Source organism: Bos taurus, chromosome 8, assembly GCF_002263795.3.
Source record: "Bos taurus isolate L1 Dominette 01449 registration number 42190680 breed Hereford chromosome 8, ARS-UCD2.0, whole genome shotgun sequence".
NCBI classification, from domain to species: domain Eukaryota; kingdom Metazoa; phylum Chordata; class Mammalia; order Artiodactyla; family Bovidae; genus Bos; species Bos taurus.
The window spans coordinates 23421917-23440140 of NC_037335.1; the positions used below are offsets into that span (position 1 = coordinate 23421917).

Genomic DNA, 18224 nt, shown 5'->3' on the forward strand with positions numbered 1-18224 from the left:
AGCCATTATGCCACCAGTCACCCTAATTAAGATCGAGATTTGTACGTATTAAAAACATATAATCTTTTGATCTTTCGAGGAGCTATTTGCCATTTTTTGCTTGCCTAGCATCCCATCACCTTTCTTCTGGGGGAACCCAGTTCAGGTGGATGGACATATGGCCCAAGCCTGGTCAGTTAGAGTGCCCCCCTACACCCCATGCTGCTTCCACCATACCTATGAGCAAAGACACCTTTCCTTTCTTATTCTGAACTGGGTAACTTTCACTTGCATTCAAGAGACTCAAGCATAAAAAATTATAGCCACCACTTTTGGGTCTGATTTAGCAATGGTTAACACCATGCTTATTATTTAAGCATGTAGAGCAGTTCTAAGAGTGTTTTAGCAGTAAGAATAAGAAAACATGTCTAACTTATTGAGTCAATGAATATCCTCTAGAGACTTCATGGGAAACAGATTCCGCCGTCACCACTATAGTTTGGTTTTGTGAGCTAAACTTCCACCATGCCTTAAAGCAAAAGTCAACATGCACAGATTTCACAAGATTGTTTTACTAGAATTTAGCAGGGAGGAGATGAGATAGTCAAATTTTCACAAAAGAAAACCTTCAGATCTCAGCCAAATAAAATTCAAGTTCTTATTTCAGTCTCAACTGGCCTGGATACCAAAGCAACCTCTCCAGGCATGCACTGTTCAAACTGTGAGTTTTGTGGCCACCCTTTCATGCCCTTGAGCTCTCTGCATCATGTCTCAGCAATCCCAGACACGAATTCTGAAAAATTCCTTCTGCCTATATGGTTTTCCTCATCCAGCTGAGAATGCTGCTGGCTACTGTGAAGCTGTTCACCAACCATAGGCTCTGGTCCATACAGCTTTCTTCTTAAACTCTGGGAGAACTCTCAAGGACAGCAGGGTAGCTAAAGGGGACAAAAAAAAAGCACACTGTTTCATTTGGTGCAGTTACATTTGAAAAGATCATTTAGATCAAAAAGGTGTCAGAACAGAACTTGACTTGTTCCTGCTTGGCTAATCTTTAAGAATGACTATCATGCCTTAGATGGAATTTTAATGGAAGAAGCCATTAGTAAAGGTTGAGGAAAAGGTCTGTTTTAAGTTACTATGCAACCAGTTAGTGGGAAGTTCCACAGAATTAAAACAAACTGACTTCTGGGATGCTGATGTTGCTCTTTTTCTTAATCCAAGTGCTGACTACATAGGTATGTTCCCTTTGTAAAAATCTACTTGAGCACTTTTCTACACGAATATGACTTTTCCACTAAATGTCTTATTAAAAGGTAAACAAACTGATCCTGTAATGAAATTAGGATTTCATGGGCTCAATTTAAAGTAAGGAAGTTGTGTATAATCCCTCTAGGTAACTTATTATATATCTTATTTTAGAATATGAATATAAATATCAATATATTGATATATTTTTTAAGTATTATAGTGTGAGAGAATGAAGATAAGCCAGAGTTACACAATAATTATGTGTGACTCTAATAAGCCCTTGAATATATGACCAAGTGAACATGTACTTCCTTGACCCAAATAACAATTTGTCTCACTGGAATTAACTGTTATCTTCATGACTTAAGACAGCATATGTTGGGAACAACCAATGGTATCATGGACGCATGGCCCTTAAAATGAGTCCAAACTCCCCAAGGAAAATAAGTAGAGGAAGTCCTAGTAGCAAGTTTCTTGGGAATGGTCAAGTGAAAATATGTCAGACCACTGCTCTGATCCTCAGTGAAGCTCTGTGGTTGATCAGAATCACCTTCCTACACATGCCCTGCCACCCACATTAGAGGTAGGAACAATACATTAGATAATTCTTGCTTGTTAGGCAATCAATACAATACGCCGTACTTAAAGCAAAATATGGTCAGTTATCACAAGGGTAGGCCAACAGGCAACTTTCCCAAGGTAAGACTTTCCAGTGCAGTAACTTAAAGCATGTCAGGGGCATCAGTGGCAGCCACTGGGAGGATCCTGACCCCCAAGTCCCAAGATGTGGATGACAGTACAAGCTGTCTCGGACCACAGAACCAACACCCAGAAGATGTTTGAGGTTTGAGTAAAAACATCCATGTAATTTGCACAGAAAGATAGCTTATATTTGTGGATCCTGCAGTCATAGTTTAACAGTCAATAGAGATGTATAAGGAAAAGGCAATGGCACCCCACTCCAGTACTCTTGCCTGGAAAATCCCATGGACAGAGGAGCCTGGTAGGCTGCAGTCCATGGGGTCACAAAGAGTCGGATACGACTGAGTGACTTTCCTTTCACTTTTCACTTTCATGCATTGGAGAAGGAAATGGCAACCCACTCCAGTGTTCTTGCCTGGAGAATCCCAGGGACTGGGGAGCCTGGTGGGCTGCCGTCTATGGGGTTGCACAGAGTCGGACACGACTGAAGTGACTTAGCAGCAGCAGAGATGTATAAAAAACATGCTGCTGCTGCTAAGTCGCATTAGTCGGGTCTGACTCTGTATGACCCCATAGACGGCAGCCCACCAGGCTTCTCCATCCCTGGGATTCTCCAGGCAAGAACACTTGAGTGGGTTGCCATTTCCTTCTCCAATAAAAAACATGAAAACCATCTTAATGCCTGGAAGCATGGGAAATGTCCAATTCCCCTGGCAAAATACTATACAGCCATGAAAAATACTTATGAAGCTAGTATAAGAATAGGTTAAAATGCTTCTAATAATTTTAAAGTAAAAAAAGGCAGTACTCAAAGTGTGTATGTACATTTTTCAATTGGCTATGATTATAACAATGTTAAAACTTACACATAAAGGGGGTAACACTTAGGAAAAATAATCAAAATTGTCATTGCGCAATGGGATTCTGGATTCCTTTTTGCTTATTCTTTTTTACTTTTCTGAATTTTCTAATTTTTATTCAATCATTTTATGATCACAATAAAACATTAAAAAACCACTTAAATAAAAATTAAAGGCCATGAAACTCTTCTCCTGTGGCAGATTCATTTCGATATTTGGCAAAACTAATACAATATTGTAAAGTTTAAAAATAAAATAAAAAAAAAACAGAAAACTAAAAAAAAAAAAAAATAATAATAATAATAAATCCACTTTCTAATTCAAAAATGCCATATTGGTGACAGCTTCAGATTACTTCTCTAAATTGCACCAAGATGAGCCCTTTCAGGAGCCAGCATACACTAGGATGCTGTTCTCTAGTACAGACAACACTGGATGGTTTTCACCTATGCTGGGTATAAAGGATGAAAGTAATACCTTTTAAAAGATCCTTGGATTTTGCTGAGAGTCCTTCCTTAGGGCTTTCCATGATGCTGAACAGCCAGTCAATGAACTAGAGTGAAAATGAAGAATTGTATCAGATAAACAATCTCAGGATTGGTAAGACATCATTCAAACCCTTGGACCTGCATATGTGCCTAACAAGGACAGTAGTCCCCAGATAATACCTGCCTGGGCTGGGAGAGTGAAGAGGAGATGTGACCAGGCACAAGGGATGGAAATGTTGGAGACAGCCCTCAGTTAAATGACTCAGCAAAGTCAAACCTCCTTCTTTCGCTGATTATCCTGGGAGTTACTATAGTTTAAGAGTGGGGTAGACAGGGGCCCAGAGGGCCTCTGGTGTGCCATGAACATTCTTTCTCATCACTCTAAGAGGCCCCAGAAAGGGTAAGTGCCTTGCCCAAGTCCACTCCCCATGACTGGCAGAGTCAAGATCTGAACCCAAGTACATCTGGCTTCAAAGCCTCACACTCCTTCTTCACACCATGCTGCCCGCCACCTGGTTCCATGTGCATCAGGCCTAGGCTCCTAGGTGGGTAGCAAATGGGTAAACACATCAGCTGTAAGCCCCTGTTACTAAAATATGTTTCTGTAGCTATGAATAGTTTGTGCCCAAATGGATATGAAGCCAAGTTGAAATGCAACAGAAAAGGCATAAGACAATTTGCTAGGTAGACCCAAGCATGTTAACTGCAAATAAATCCTGCAAACAAGGTAGAAACTCCACGTACTCATGAGTTTGACTGATCTCCCAGGCATAGCCAAAATTGTTTTTGAATTAGATACTGGGTAATTTCATTGACTGAATGTTCCCTATCTTGACTCACTAAAAAACACTAGTCATAGGTACTAGGCATTTTAATTTTGGACATAGACTGTGGGTTGAAAAGAAAACAGAAAAATAAAATATTCCTAATTCCGTGCTTTAATTAAAATTTTTCTTATTTTCTTTTCCTCAATTTTGGTTTATCATATCCTGCTGGTAAGTAAATAAGTACTACAAATATGTAATAGATGCAAGATATCTATCTACATTGTAGTCCAAAATGAACAGGGTGTCCCAGACCAGAAATAATTAAAGTGAAAAAGAAAATACAAAATTAGAGGTAATAACACTAATGCTTATCAGGTTTAAGAAAACAAAGGCATTTTATTTGAGATGTTCAATGGAGTTGTTCATGGCTGAACTGTGGGTCCACAGTTCAGAAATATTTTTAAAGACTAAGGTTCAGATTTTACAAGTAAGCCACAAAGTTGGCTGTAAGCTTTCAACCTCATAAAGATCCAGTTTGATTAAACGGGACTCAAAAAAATCCTTCAATTGACAATTCAAGATATGTTAGAGCCATGCAATGAGAAATATAGATGTACCTCATTTTCATATGCTCTGCAGGACAGCTAGTAGCCTGGGGAAACTCTATTAAAAACCAAAAGGTACTCCCTATAGTTTGTGTTTTCCTGAGGGCAAAGGTGATGACATTAGGCCTTTACAGATCTCCCCATGGTATCTAGCACAGGCCAGAAGCACCTGGAATGTGGCTACTACATGGAATGAGCTGTGGGGAACCTTAAATATGGTAAAAGATGGGTACTCCAGATTCACAGCTCTCCGGATTTCCCCCACGCATTGTTGATCACCCCCTCCCTTGTTCATCAACTGTATCCTTATCACGTGTGAGCATGCTCTGTCATGTCCGATTCTTTGTGACCCCATGGACTGTAGCCCACCAGGCCACTCTGCCCATGGAATTTTCCAGGGAAGAATACTGGAGTGGGTTGCCATGTCCTACTCCAGGGGATTGTCCCAACCCAGGGATCAAACCTGGGTCTCCTGCATTGGCAGGTGGATTCTTTAACACTGAGAGCCACCGGGGAAGCTCATCCTTATTGTACCATCTTGCAATTTTGAACTTGCCTTCTTGTCTGTCCTCACTAGGAAATTTTGAGCCTTCAGAGTTACTCATCCTTTATCCCCAATATCAAGAACACGTAAGTCTTCAACAAATGAAGGCAAGCACAAGCTTTTCTCTCCGCCTCAGCCCCAACTGTAAGCAAGTTGTTGCCACTATCACTGTTGTTTTCAGTGAGCAGTTACCCTGAGCCTGAGCTACGCTCAATCTCTGAGGCCCTGCATCTGGCTGAGATCTGAGACTGAGTAAGAAAGCCTGTCGTGTGATTCAGGTTTCACTTATCTCCCACTGCAATTCTACAGCAGAAGCTGCCGAAGAGAAAACGGCTGGCTGCCCTGAAGCAGGTGGCTGCCCGCCTCACCTTCTGGGTCTGTTCCTTCCATGGCTCTTTCTGCAGCAGAAGAGGCATGCTACTGGGAAGGAGAGTGACAGCCTCCTGCAGAGTGACCCTGTGTAATGGACTCCTGCCAAGCAAGCTTGATGCTGGCCCAGCTGGGCCATTTTCCTGGTGCCATGGCAACCAACTGGCACTGAGGCCAAGGAGGAGAGGGGCAGCGTGATCTGCCCATGCAACCACTGCGGCTGCAAATATCAGCAACAAGAAGTCCAAAGCCTATGGCAAAGCAGAAACAGGGTTAGGTCACAGACTTTAACTGCAAAGTACCACGTGTTCACACACAGCTCGCGTCGGGAGGAAATGCTATCTTCCCCCTCGCCGAAGCCTTCCTCCTGCCCCTCCCCTACCCCAGAAGAGGAACTGGATGGGATAGCAGACCGTTTCCATGCTTAATGAAGAGACATTCTGGGCTTTCAGAAGGTTTGAAGGATCCTCTTTCGTAAGTAGAGAAGGCCCAACAGTTTCATTATTATTGTTCTAACATTTCAAGAGGAACATAATTTATTTAATGCCTAATCATACTGAGATCCAAACATTCCTCCTCTGTTTTGGTGTTTTCAAAGAGATTTAAAAATTAATTAAGAGAGATATGAACAGGGATATTAAGGTTTATTATCATGTGGCCAAAACTTAAAAAATATGTATAGTATATTCTGTTTTTGAACAGAAACAACATATGACTTTCCATATGCATTAAAAAAAATCTGTTTAGAATCCATGCATTTAGATTTTATAGACTAGACACGTAGAAATGATGATAACAAGGGCTACCTCTGAGTTACTGCATTACTGTGATTTAAATGATTCTTTCTGCTTATTTATATTTTCTAAGTTTCAAACGATTTTTGTAAGAAAGCAGAGAAAGTTAATATAAACTTTGGAAATACGAGGAAAGCTCAAAAAAAGCTTAAAAAGTACCCCTCAATCTCTTAAAATGCCTAATCTCATTAATGAAAATTTCAAAAAGACACACAGCTCTGGAGAAAAGCTGGGCAGAATATCAAACAATATCCCAGGTTACACATATTTTACTCACACAAGTAAACAGCAGGCCTATAAAACATGGCTATGGAAAAATACCAAAAAAAAAAAAAAAATGCACAGCTGAGTCAAGAAAATGGCAAGAATAGGAAAGTGCTTCCTTCATTTTTTTTCATTAATCTTTATTTTTTCTGGTCTTATTCACCTAATACTAGTGATGGTTAACCTCTTTGGGTCATAGATCATTTTCAGGTGAGGTGCAAATTCCCCTTCAATATGTGCGTGTAAGTACTGGCACAAACACAGATTACTTGCACACACTTCAGGAACCCCTTCAAACCAAGTGTTTAAAGCCAAGCTCTGGACCACGGTGGAGGCCAGAGCCCTGGACCCCACAGTCTTTGTGGGATCCAGCTCAGGTGCACAGGACCCTAGATTCCCCCCCAGCTAGAACTTCTGTGTGCTGCCTGTCAAGGGAGGTATTCTGCTGAAAATATTTTTCAAAGGGCAGCTGTGGGCATCTTCAAGATTCTGGTAAGAACACCCATTTTCTGTGATGTTAGAGAATTGTCATCCTTATTTCCCAAAAATAAAGGGAGAAAAGAGAGCTGCAAGCAGCAACATGTTCCTCTTTTGGGAGACTAAATATACTCTGTATTTTAAGAAAGCCACAAATGACTCCTCTAGACTGTACCTCGTCAAGAGCCACGTTCTGAACAGACGTTGACTGGTAAGCAACATTTCTGATATAACCCATCAGTTCCAAGAGCCACTCCATTCTCTTCAACACGCCTGAAACAAAAGGACATGTATTACCAGACCATGGTTTTTCTTTGCAGTGTAAGATAGATCGACAATAATTATCATAACTAAAGCGAACAACCCGCTGAGGACTCTCTGCAACAGTTACAAGTCCTCTGATGCTACCTGAGACTTGTTCTCACTCAAGAGAGATTTTTTTTTTGATACTGTTCACATCAGATGACCTTATTTTGGTCTTTATTTTTAAAAGCTAAATTTATTCTTCGAACCTGATAAAATGGTCAAATGCATTTAATTAAACACTGGGAGAAACGGGGCATGCCCACGGGTTAGTAGTGTTAAATCTTTGATAATTAATTGTTCTTATAGTCCTCTCTTGCTTAAAGTTCTCAATTTATGACAAAATCATACAGAATACCTATCTTAAAGACATTAAAAAAAAAGCGCCAAAACCAAAACCCAGCTGTAGTAAGCTAAATAAAGAACAAACATTAACATAAATATTATTTTTTCCTTTCAAAAATGAGGATTCCCAGTACAGCAAAGACTACTTGGAAAGATCTTCAAAATTTAGTGCATGAGGAAAACGGCACCATGTTTGTGCCAGTACTTACACGCACATATTGAAGGGGGATTTGCACCCCACCTGAAAATGATCTATGACCCAAAGAGGTTAACCACACTAGTATTAGGTGAATAAGACAAAAAAAGCAAAAAAGATTAAAAAAATGAAGGAAGCACTTTCCTACTCTTGCCATTTTCAAAATTCTTGCCACTTGAAAATTCAAACTAAATTTGAAGGCCAACGGGTTATGACCAAAGGCAATATCAAATCTGTTTCTTTCAAGTATCTTCATGCTTAATTCAGAGAAGGCAATGGCACCCCACTCCAGTACTCTTGCCTGGAAAATCCCATGGACGGAGGAGCCTGGTGGGCTGCAGTCCATGGGGTCGCACAGAGTCAGACACGACTGAGGGACTTCACTTTCACTTTTCACTTTCATGCATTGGAGAAGGAAATCGCAACCCATCCAGTGTTCTTGCCTGGAGAATCCCAGGGACGGGGGAGCCTGGTGGGCTGCCGTCTGTGGGGTCTCACAGAGTCAGACACAACTGAAGCGACTTAGCAGCATCGGCATGCTTAATTGGGAACACCTAAGGTGAGCGCCGAAGAATTGATGCTTTTGAACTGTGGTGTTGGAGAAGACTCTTGAGAGTCCCTTGGACTGCAGGGAGATCCAACCAGTCCATTCTGAAGGAAATCAGCCCTGGGATTTCTTTGGAAGGAATGATGCTGAAGCTGAAACTCCAGTACTTTGGCCACCTCATGCGAAGAGCTGACTCATTGGAAAAGACTCTGATGCTGGGAGGGATTGGGGGCAGGAGGAGAAGGGGACGACAGAGGATGAGATGGCTGGATGGCATCACTGACTCGATGGACCTGAGTCTGAGTGAACTCCGGGAGTTGGTGATGGACAGGGAGGCCCGGCATGCTGCGATTCATGGGGTTGCGAAGGGTCGGACACGACTGAGCGACTGAACTGAACTGGTTTTCTACCGGATAAATATACTTCTGAGGTCGAGTGAAAAAATCTCATTTTTCATCACAGGTTCACTATTCTTTGGGCAGGCACTAATGTGCAGGAGACAACTATCTCAGTTGCCAGCGAGGAAGAGGAATCAAAATTTCCTACACAATCTTGCAAAGAGTATTTAAACTGCATTTGTCAGTCTTCTCTCATAGCCTTCAAAATACAAGAGATGGGGAATATGGCTTACAAGGGCCTTCTAGTCACATCCAATCTGATCAGGACCTGAACACAGATTTGGAAAATTACAAGCATATGACCAAAGGCATGGAGGAGAAATGAAGGAGCTCCCTATTTATTTTTTTCCTCCTATTAATTTTTAACTGGAGGATAACTGCTTTACAATATTTGCTGACCTCTGCCATACATCAACATGAATCAGCCACTGGTATACATTTATACCAGTGGGTGGGAAGGGGTGGGAGAGGGGAGGGGGTTAAGAAGGGAGGGGAGGTTAAGAAGTGCTCTGTGACAACCCCTTCAAGTTGTCACAGAGCACTGGGTTGAGGGAGCCCTCTCTTTAGATGATTGCTGCTGCTGCTGCTGCTAAGCCGCTTCAGTCACGTCCGACTCTGCAACCCCATAGACGGCAGCCCACCAGTCTCCCCGTCCCTGGGATTCTCCAGGCAAGAACACTGGAGTGGGTTGCCATTTCCTTCTCCAGTCTTTAGATGCTCATTACAGCATAAATGTCTAAAATGGCCTAAAAGTTGCACCATTCATTAGCAGAGCTTCAGGCCTGCAGTTTCTGGCGTGAGGATGTACTCAGGGTGTCCAGATTTTATTCTTCTCACCCCTGAGAAGTTCTTCTCTAGAATAACTATTTAATTTGTGGTTGCTGCTTTCTTTTTCTGTTTGTTAAATGACCACCCAAAAGCCATGTTCATGCAAACATCAGGCAGAATCCATTAGCATCCATCTGTTTGAGAAACAGAAGCAGGCAGATTCAACCTGGTAAACCTGCTTGTCTCTGTGGGCCTGGAGGGCCAAATATGAGATCCAAATCTCCAACAGAATTTATTCTCACCTCCGAAGAGTTGATGCTGTGAGCTGTAATTGTGCTTTTCTATCCCAGGTGCTGCTCATTTGGGGGTACCAAGTTCTCACCTGTGTCAAGAAGCCCTAACCTAGTTTTTAAGTTGAGGAAACAATGATAACCTCAAAGAGATGGTAGGCACGTTTGTCTGTCGCGATGTGCTCCCGGGCTGGCCTTACCAGTGTTGGCGTGGCTCACAATCCGTGCCTGGTATAAGCTGTGCAGCGTCATCCAGGCCAGTGTGTCTTTTTCACGGTGCTGGACAGCGACACTGAGCACATCAGTCAAGCCCATCAAGGGGAATCGTCCTTGAGAGACCAAGTAGAGCCTGACAAAGGCAGCCTTTTCTAGGCTACTCTGCAAAAAAGCAAATTGTTCAGTTGCTATTGAATTAACTGAAGTTGTTACAGGACCTTGGGGCAAGGGCAAAAGAGAAAGGGTGAGTTTGAAGTTGATTACCACTCCAAATGCTAAAACTGTTTATTTCCTGCACTGTGAAACCTATCTGCCTGTGTGCTATCTCAAAATGTACCTATAGACAGTTGTAATGTCACCTTCTGCTTTCTCATAAAAACCATCAATGATTTCAAGGGTCAACTGGTGAGGATATTTAGTAGAGACAAATAATAACAATGATAACCAACAAACACAGTACTTACAATGTGCCAGGCATATTTGAAGCACTTAACCTGTGTTAATTTGGCATTTCACAAAGTTTGGTACACAGACCTCTGGGGGACCCCAAGACCCTTTTAGAAGAGAGGGTCTGTGAGGTCAAACTATATTCATAATAGACCCCAAACAGGAGTAATATTCATTGTATTTTTTACTGACACTGGCAATTTTTTAAAAAGCTAGTTTCATTTAAAATATCCTTGTAAACAATAAAATTACTAGTTTTGTTAAACCGCTGCCCTTGAATACACATCTTTGTAATGTTCTGCATGACCAAGTGGGAAGTATGCATAAAGGTCTTGTGCTGCTCCCCCGAGTGTGATGTTCGTCTCAAGGAGAAAGTTGTGAGAGTGAGTTGTGAGCTGAAATAGCCACTCTTTTCACAGACCCCCATTTACTTGAAAGAATGATTCAAAAACAAATGATGGTTATGAAAACTGAGTATTTGATTATTTTTTAAAAGTGAAGGAAGTGAGACTGCCATTTCCAAGGAAAATACTTGATAGCAGTTACTGCCAATGACAAAATGTGTGCTTTTAAGCGAAAATTAGATTTTTGGAAAATCTGTATCTGCTACTATGACTTTGGCAGCTTCCCAAGATACATGTAAGACATATATGCATAAAAGACTTTTCTGATGAGGTTGCCAGTAATAGTGACAAATACAATGTTCTGATGTTTATAATGAAATGTACCAACATTTGGAAGATTTTCAAAATTTAGTGACTCAATATTTTCCAAATGACCAATATATCTTACAGATCTTGCAATAGTATCTTATAAAATCATGCATTGGTAAAAAATCCAAAACCCCAAGAACCAATGGATTTTACTGTAACAGAGTATGTGAAGTTCACTGATCTGCTTTCAGATTCCACATTGCAACTAACCTATAAGAAATCACCACTTGGTGAGTTTTGGTACAATATCAAAGAAAGATATCCTCATGTTATCTGAAAAGACTACTAACACTCTTTCCCATTCTACCTTCGTATCTGTGTGAGGCTGGGTTTTCGTCACACACTTCACCAAAATGACATCACAACAGATTGAATGAAGTAGCAGCCTTGAAAATCCAGCTGTCTTCTATGAAGACACTGAGGAGACTTACAAAATATAAGACAATGACACTTTTCTAATTTTCTAAACTAACCTGTTTTTTGGAAAAAAAAATTTTCTTACATGTTAGGATGCAATGGATTTATTACTACTTTTAAGTAATGTTCTAAAAACTTTCTAGTTTTAATTTCTAATATGGTAAACATTGACAGATATAACCCACATAAACAAAAGCTCTTTGAAGTACTTGATAATTTTTAAGACACTAAAATGGCCCTGAGACCAAAAAGTTTGAGGACCACTGTATTAATCATTTCATTCTCATAGTAACACTGAGCAATAGATTACTATTATCACGTCCTTTACAGATGAGGAGACTGAAGCACAGAAGTTAGGGAACTTGCTTAATGACACAGAGTAAGAACTGAAACCCAAGGAGTCTCAGCTCTTCACCTGTACTTTCTTATCTCTGTTCTTTCTAGAAATGAAGAGAAAAACACAGGGCTCAGCAGAACACATACTCTTTGGGGGACATCAGAACACAATTTAGAATGTTCTAGTGACAATGTTCTGAATGGCACTTTAGAAATGCAAGTGAGTAACATAGCCACTTTGAGCTTTAGGTACCACAAAGCAAATTATATTAACTTCCAACTATACAACATGAATATAATAACCAGATATAATACCTTACATGAATGCAGTAATTATGATAATGTTATTACTGAATCCTTGCCTTGGGTCAGGCACTTTTCCAAAACTTAACATGGATTAAGTCATTTAACTCTCAAAACGACCCTAATAGGTATGCACTATTATTTCCCTTTTATAGATCAAGAAACCGAGGCAGAGAAAGAATATGACACTTAACCAAGGTCACATTGCTAGTAAATTAGAGACTGGATTTCGCACCTGGGCAGTGAGGCTCCAGAGTGCATTCTCTCAAGCATTTCCTCATTAAATTGCTTGGGCTGTGCTGTGCTTAGTCGCTCAGTCATGTCCGACTCTGCAAGCCCATGGACTGTAGCCTGCCAGGCTCCTCTGTCCCTGGAATTCACCAGTCAAGAACACTGGGTGGGTATCCAATTCTCCAGGGGATCTTTCTGGAGAATTCAATGGACAGAGGCTACAGTCCATGGGGTTTTGGAGAGTCTAACTGAGAGACTAATGCTTTTTACCCATAGGGAACACTAAAATGTTCTTGACAAAGTGCGATTAGTTAGGTTAAAAAGTTATTATTCATCTTTCCATTTATACTACTACATATATACAATGGAATATATATTACTCAGCCTGAAAAGGAATGAAACTGGGTCATTTGTAGAGATGTGGATGGACCAGAGACTGTCATACACAGTGAAGTGAATCAGAAGGAGAAAAATACCGTATATTAATGCATATAAATGGAATCTAGAAAAACAGTACAGCTGAATCTGTTTGCAAGGCAGAAATAGAGAACAAATGTATGGACACTAAGAAGGGAATGGGGAGGTGGGATGAATTGGGAAACTGGGATTGACACATATACATTAGCATGAATAAAACAGATAACTAATGAGAACCTACTGTATAGCACAAGGAATTCTACTTAATGCTCTGTGGTGACCTAAATGGGAAGGAAATCCAAAATAGAGTGGATATAGGTTCACAACATATAGCTGATTTATTTCTCTGTACAATAGAAACTAGCACAACAATGTAAAGGAACTATGCTCCAGTTGAAAAAAAAGTTATTCATTCATCTACCCATTTATACTACTGCATATCCAACCATACTAGGCTGGACATGAGACCCCTCAGTGAAAGAGAGAGTTTCCTGAAATTGGCCAGTAACTAACAAACATGAAACAAAATGAGCTTCAGCCAAAAGGACACTATAACCATATCAATTGTAATACCCATCTCAATAATGAAAAAACACATGGATATGTTATTACCTCAGTAATCTGGGCAACCCGATCGGCTTCATCATCTGTCATTTCCGAGAGGCACTTTGCTACACTGATATACAGCTCTAGATCATTTCTCTGGTAAGAAAAATCCCAAGCATGTCAAAATACAGTATAAGATAACACGCATATTCTCACTGCTCTGACAAATCTTTAGCTTTGCTTATCTCCATGAACAGCGGTTGATGAGATTGTAATTTTAACCAAGCCAAAACCCGTGGCCCATTTTTTATCATTTAGACAGCATCTTTCCTGTTATTTGGTGTATTTTGTCTGCCTGTACTTTTTTCTCCTGATCAGAACCCATCATTCTAGATGGATTTTCTACTTCTTTGCACAACTACATTTCAGAAGTCTGTTGGGGGAGGGGCAAAGCTAGTATTAAGTCACCTGATGCAAATATTAAGTGTGTTGGACAATACGCCCAAGGATTCCTCAGGTGTAAGGGTTTCTGAACTTGCTCATCTTCTACAGGCATTTGGTAAAAGACTTGAGAGCAAATTTCCTGGTGCTACACTGGTTAACCTTGCTTCAAAGCGTGCTCAAAACTTTGGTTCTAAATTTTCAACCTTGATTTAGATTTTGGAAGCAAACATTCTTAGTGAAGAATGTGGTTATTTCTTGCTAGTCTTCCCACCACATTCTTAAAAACATACACCTCCCCACTTTGCCAAAAGGCTTTAAAAAATCCCAAACACAAATTGTCAGGAATGCAAATATTTTTGTTCCTCACCCGAATCTTATTTGGCAGGAGGTCAAAAATTTTCCTAGTAGCTTCGCTGAGCAGACTCCAGAGGTGGTGGGAAGGGCTGGGCAGTTTCATGGCCTGACTCAGGCCCTGTAAGGCACTTGGGCGTAACTCAGGACTGGAGAGTGGGGAAGCTGCTTTAAAAACTGCCACCATTAAGCTTTCCACAAAACCCACGATCTGTTCATCAGAGACATGTTTTATCCATGAAGGCACAGATAAGAGAAGGTATTTCTTGATATTCAGCTGAAAGAGAAACCGAAGAGGTCAGATGTAAACAGGCAAGTCTGGGTTTGTAATGCTCAAAACCTCTAGGTCATCACCATGTCTGAGAGTAAAATTAAATTTTAAAAGGTTCAGGTTGCTTCCTAGACCCCCATTTCCCCACAGCTTCATGGGCCAATGGACCAACGATGCCTGTGATGTTAGCTGCTGCAGTGACTTCTGATCTAGGGTGCTTGTGTGGATATATGGCATCTGCCAATCCATCTGTGAACTACTCATCTCAAATCTTGGGTCTTTCCAGTGAGGGGAATAAAATGCTACTTCTCAAAGTACATGACAGTTGCTATTCAGTCTTAAAAGGTCACATTCTCTAGCCAGAAAAGCTACTGGAGATGAAGGCTCAACTGCTGGAAATAGGCTAAACAGAATATTTGATATTATTCATTTCTTCTTCTGAGAAAGCATGAGAAAATAATCAGGGGAACAGGAGTTCTGGGGCCAGTTCTGAGCCAAGAAGAACCAGTCGAGCATGTGAAACTGACCATAGCATCTTAGAGTTCAGGATAGCTAAGAAGGGGTGCGGTAATGAGAGCTATGAGCCATAGACTGTAAGGAAGCAGGCTTCAAAAATTCTTAGAAACGTTAAGTATGATACTAAAGGAGCAGCAAGTCTGAAAGAAGTGTTTTATAATATAAAATCTGACAAAAATCGGTAAATTTCTAAAAAGATCAATGTAGCTGCATGAGTTACACAATATTTCACATTAAAGAACATGCCATTTCAGATCTTTTTTTTAAAATGAGAAGGTACATAATTAAAAAAAAATGAATTTACAATTTGTTAATTAACAAAGGTAATAAGATTCCTAATCAAAGATGAATGTTAAAAAAAAAAAAAGGACAGATTTAAAGAAGAAATGGAGGGATAACTAAAACCTAGAAAAATATCTTAGATCAAGAAAACAGGCAGTTAGAATTATAAATGATTTAAAAGGAACAAAGCATTAATAGAACAGTGTTCAAAGCACAGGCTTTTGAGTCAGCTAGTGTTCCCATTGATGAGCTGTATAAGCTTTGCTTAACCTCTACTTGCCTCAGTTTATCAAACTGTAAAATGGAAACAATTTAAAAAAATCTACTTCTCAGAGGTGAAATAAGTCAGACACAAAAGTTTTCATATTGTATGATTCCATTCTAAAGAATTTCTAAAATTTATATGAAATGTAAATGTATATGAAAGTTCTTCAAAGTAACAAAATTATAGAGACCAAAAGAAGATCAATGGTAGCCTGGGTCTGAGATTGGGAGTGGGGATTAACTATAAGTAGGCACAATGGAATTTTTTGGGGTGGTGGAAATGCTATTGATGATGGATGAAAATGTATAAATGTACCGCTGCTGCTGCTAAGTTGCTTCAGTCGTGTCCGACTCTGTGTGACCCCATAGACGGCAGCCCACCAGGCTCCCCCGTCCCTGGGATTCTCCAGGCAAGAACACTGGAGTGGGTTGCCATTTTCTTCTCCAATAAATGTACTAAGACTCATCAAATCATACACTTAAAATAGCCATATTTTATGGAATATAAATTATAACTCAATAGAGCTGTAAAAAAATCAGCCTATCAGGGCTGTACATATGCATGCATGCTCAGTTGTGGCCAACTCTTCTGCGACCCCATGGACTGTAGCCTGCCAAGCCTCTCTGTCCATGGAATTCTCTAGGCAAGCATACTGGAGTGGATAGCCATGCCCTTCTCCAGGGGATCTTCCTGACCCAGGGATCAAACCCGTGTCTCTTTTATCTCTTGCACTGGTCGGTGGATTCTCTACCACTAGTGCACCTGGGAAGCCCCTGTCAGGGTTGAAGAGAGATTAAATCTGATGACGGACAGTGTTCGCTGAGTGCTTAGCAGCAAGAGGAATGTAACAAGTGCTCATTAAATGGCAGCTAGATGGGAGCTGCTTGGAGCAGACAGGTAACAGCAGCTACAGATGTCAATAACACTGCCTTTCAATTAAGAAGAATTAGGAGATGTAGGAAAACTTTTTTTAAAAAAAGCACAGAGTAGAGACTAAAGTCAAAAGACAAGGGCTTTTTCAGGAAAGACTACTGTCCTCCACTTTTGATACTAGCATTCTTTTGGGATTCCAAATAATTTGACCTGGGAAGAGAAAAAGAGCCTCGCCTAACTTCTTTGTGGTTAACAAAGCTTTGGGGTTCTTAATCTGGCAGGGAGATTAGTAAAGTGAGTAACAGACTACCTGGAAGATTAGCCGGGGCAATTTGAAAATGTTTGGGCACAGTGTTTAGCCCTGGAAATGCACCTTAAAAACAAGCAAAGTAACAGGGTTCTGTTGGCCAGGTGCCTATTGAAATTTATACGGAATTCCAGAAGACACTTGGGCATGGGCAGTTCAGCAGACAGTATGGTGATCTGGAAACCCTAAGAGAGCCTCCCGGCTTCCAGGAGTTGAGAACTTGATGTGATGATACTAAGCTGTTGGCCCCTTTTACCATTCTCAAGTAAAAGTAAAAAGTACAAGCCCATGAGAATCTACATGTTAATAAAGAGCTCCATATCAGTTTTTAATGCACTCATGAATTACAATAAAGATGATTATATACATAAAAAAGATGAAATAATAAGAGAGCTTTTCACCATTCTGAAAGAATTAAAGCCTCCAGCAATAGAAGAATTTAAAAAAGGAGATCATTTAGTTCATAATCAATTGGTGAACCTCTAAGGAATCATGGAATATGCTTTTTTTGTCCTAACTTGAAATGTAACCGAAATGATACATCTTTGCTTATGTCATATCTTTAAATAATCTCACCCCATTCTTCCTACCTACCCTTAGTCTATACCCTGGAAGCTGCTGCCACTTCTGTCACAAAGACTAGGCTGGATCACGTCTTCCTCAGCACTTTACTCAAGCGGAACACCTATGGACAGAGATATCCTGCTCTCTCCCCCTACACCCTCCTACATACACCCTCTGGGGTCTCTAATTTGATGCCTAACAAAATCCTACCAAGCTTTCAAGGCTCACCTTAATTGCTGCCTTTTTGTGAAAGGGAGGGATGAGGGATTGTTTATCCAAAGCATGTGGATTTGCCTTTCTTTTAATCCCTGCTGTAATGATTATGTAGATCATATAAACAAATAAACCCAGGTTCCAGTAACTCTACAACATTCTACCTGTGTGGTCCTGAGAAAGGAACTTGAATATCTCTGATCATTTCCCCTTTTTCTTGTAATAAACATGAAAAGCATGAAAAGTCAAAAGCATCCATGGTGATGGCTATGGCGGAGTTCCAAGTCTCACAGTTTTCCAATCTCCTGGCCAGCTACTGTCAATTGCTCACTCTTTGTGAGATCCCACTTGTCCACTCTCGACCTTGAGAACTCATACCCAAATGAATGTTGATCTCCCCCACAACAACTATACCCTGCTGTTGCTCAACACCCTTAATTACTACTCACACTCAGACCATGGATCAGAGGTGGCATCACCCACATTCCCAACAGTGTAGTGACATTCTGGGAGGATTGTGCCTGGGTCACCATGATTTCAAGACACAGTTGCTGAATCTCTTCAC

At 40.6% G+C, this 18224-nt stretch overlaps 1 protein-coding gene across 6 annotated transcripts in view; it reads right to left on the reverse strand.

Annotated features, from left to right (window-relative positions):
* Window positions 1–535: 535 nt before the first annotated feature.
* Window positions 536–18224, reverse strand: part of FOCAD (focadhesin) — a 302741-nt gene continuing 285052 nt past the window's right edge. For all 6 annotated transcript variants that reach the window (XM_005209890.5, XM_024995511.2, XM_024995512.2 and 3 more), the window contains 8 exon segments: window positions 18109–18224; window positions 14385–14645; window positions 13640–13729; window positions 10148–10325; window positions 7276–7373; window positions 5565–5816; window positions 3270–3345; window positions 536–917 (listed from right to left, as the gene is read on the reverse strand). In XM_005209890.5, the coding sequence (XP_005209947.2) occupies window positions 844–917; window positions 3270–3345; window positions 5565–5816; window positions 7276–7373; window positions 10148–10325; window positions 13640–13729; window positions 14385–14645; window positions 18109–18224 (1145 nt within the window). In that variant the 3' untranslated portion in view covers window positions 536–843.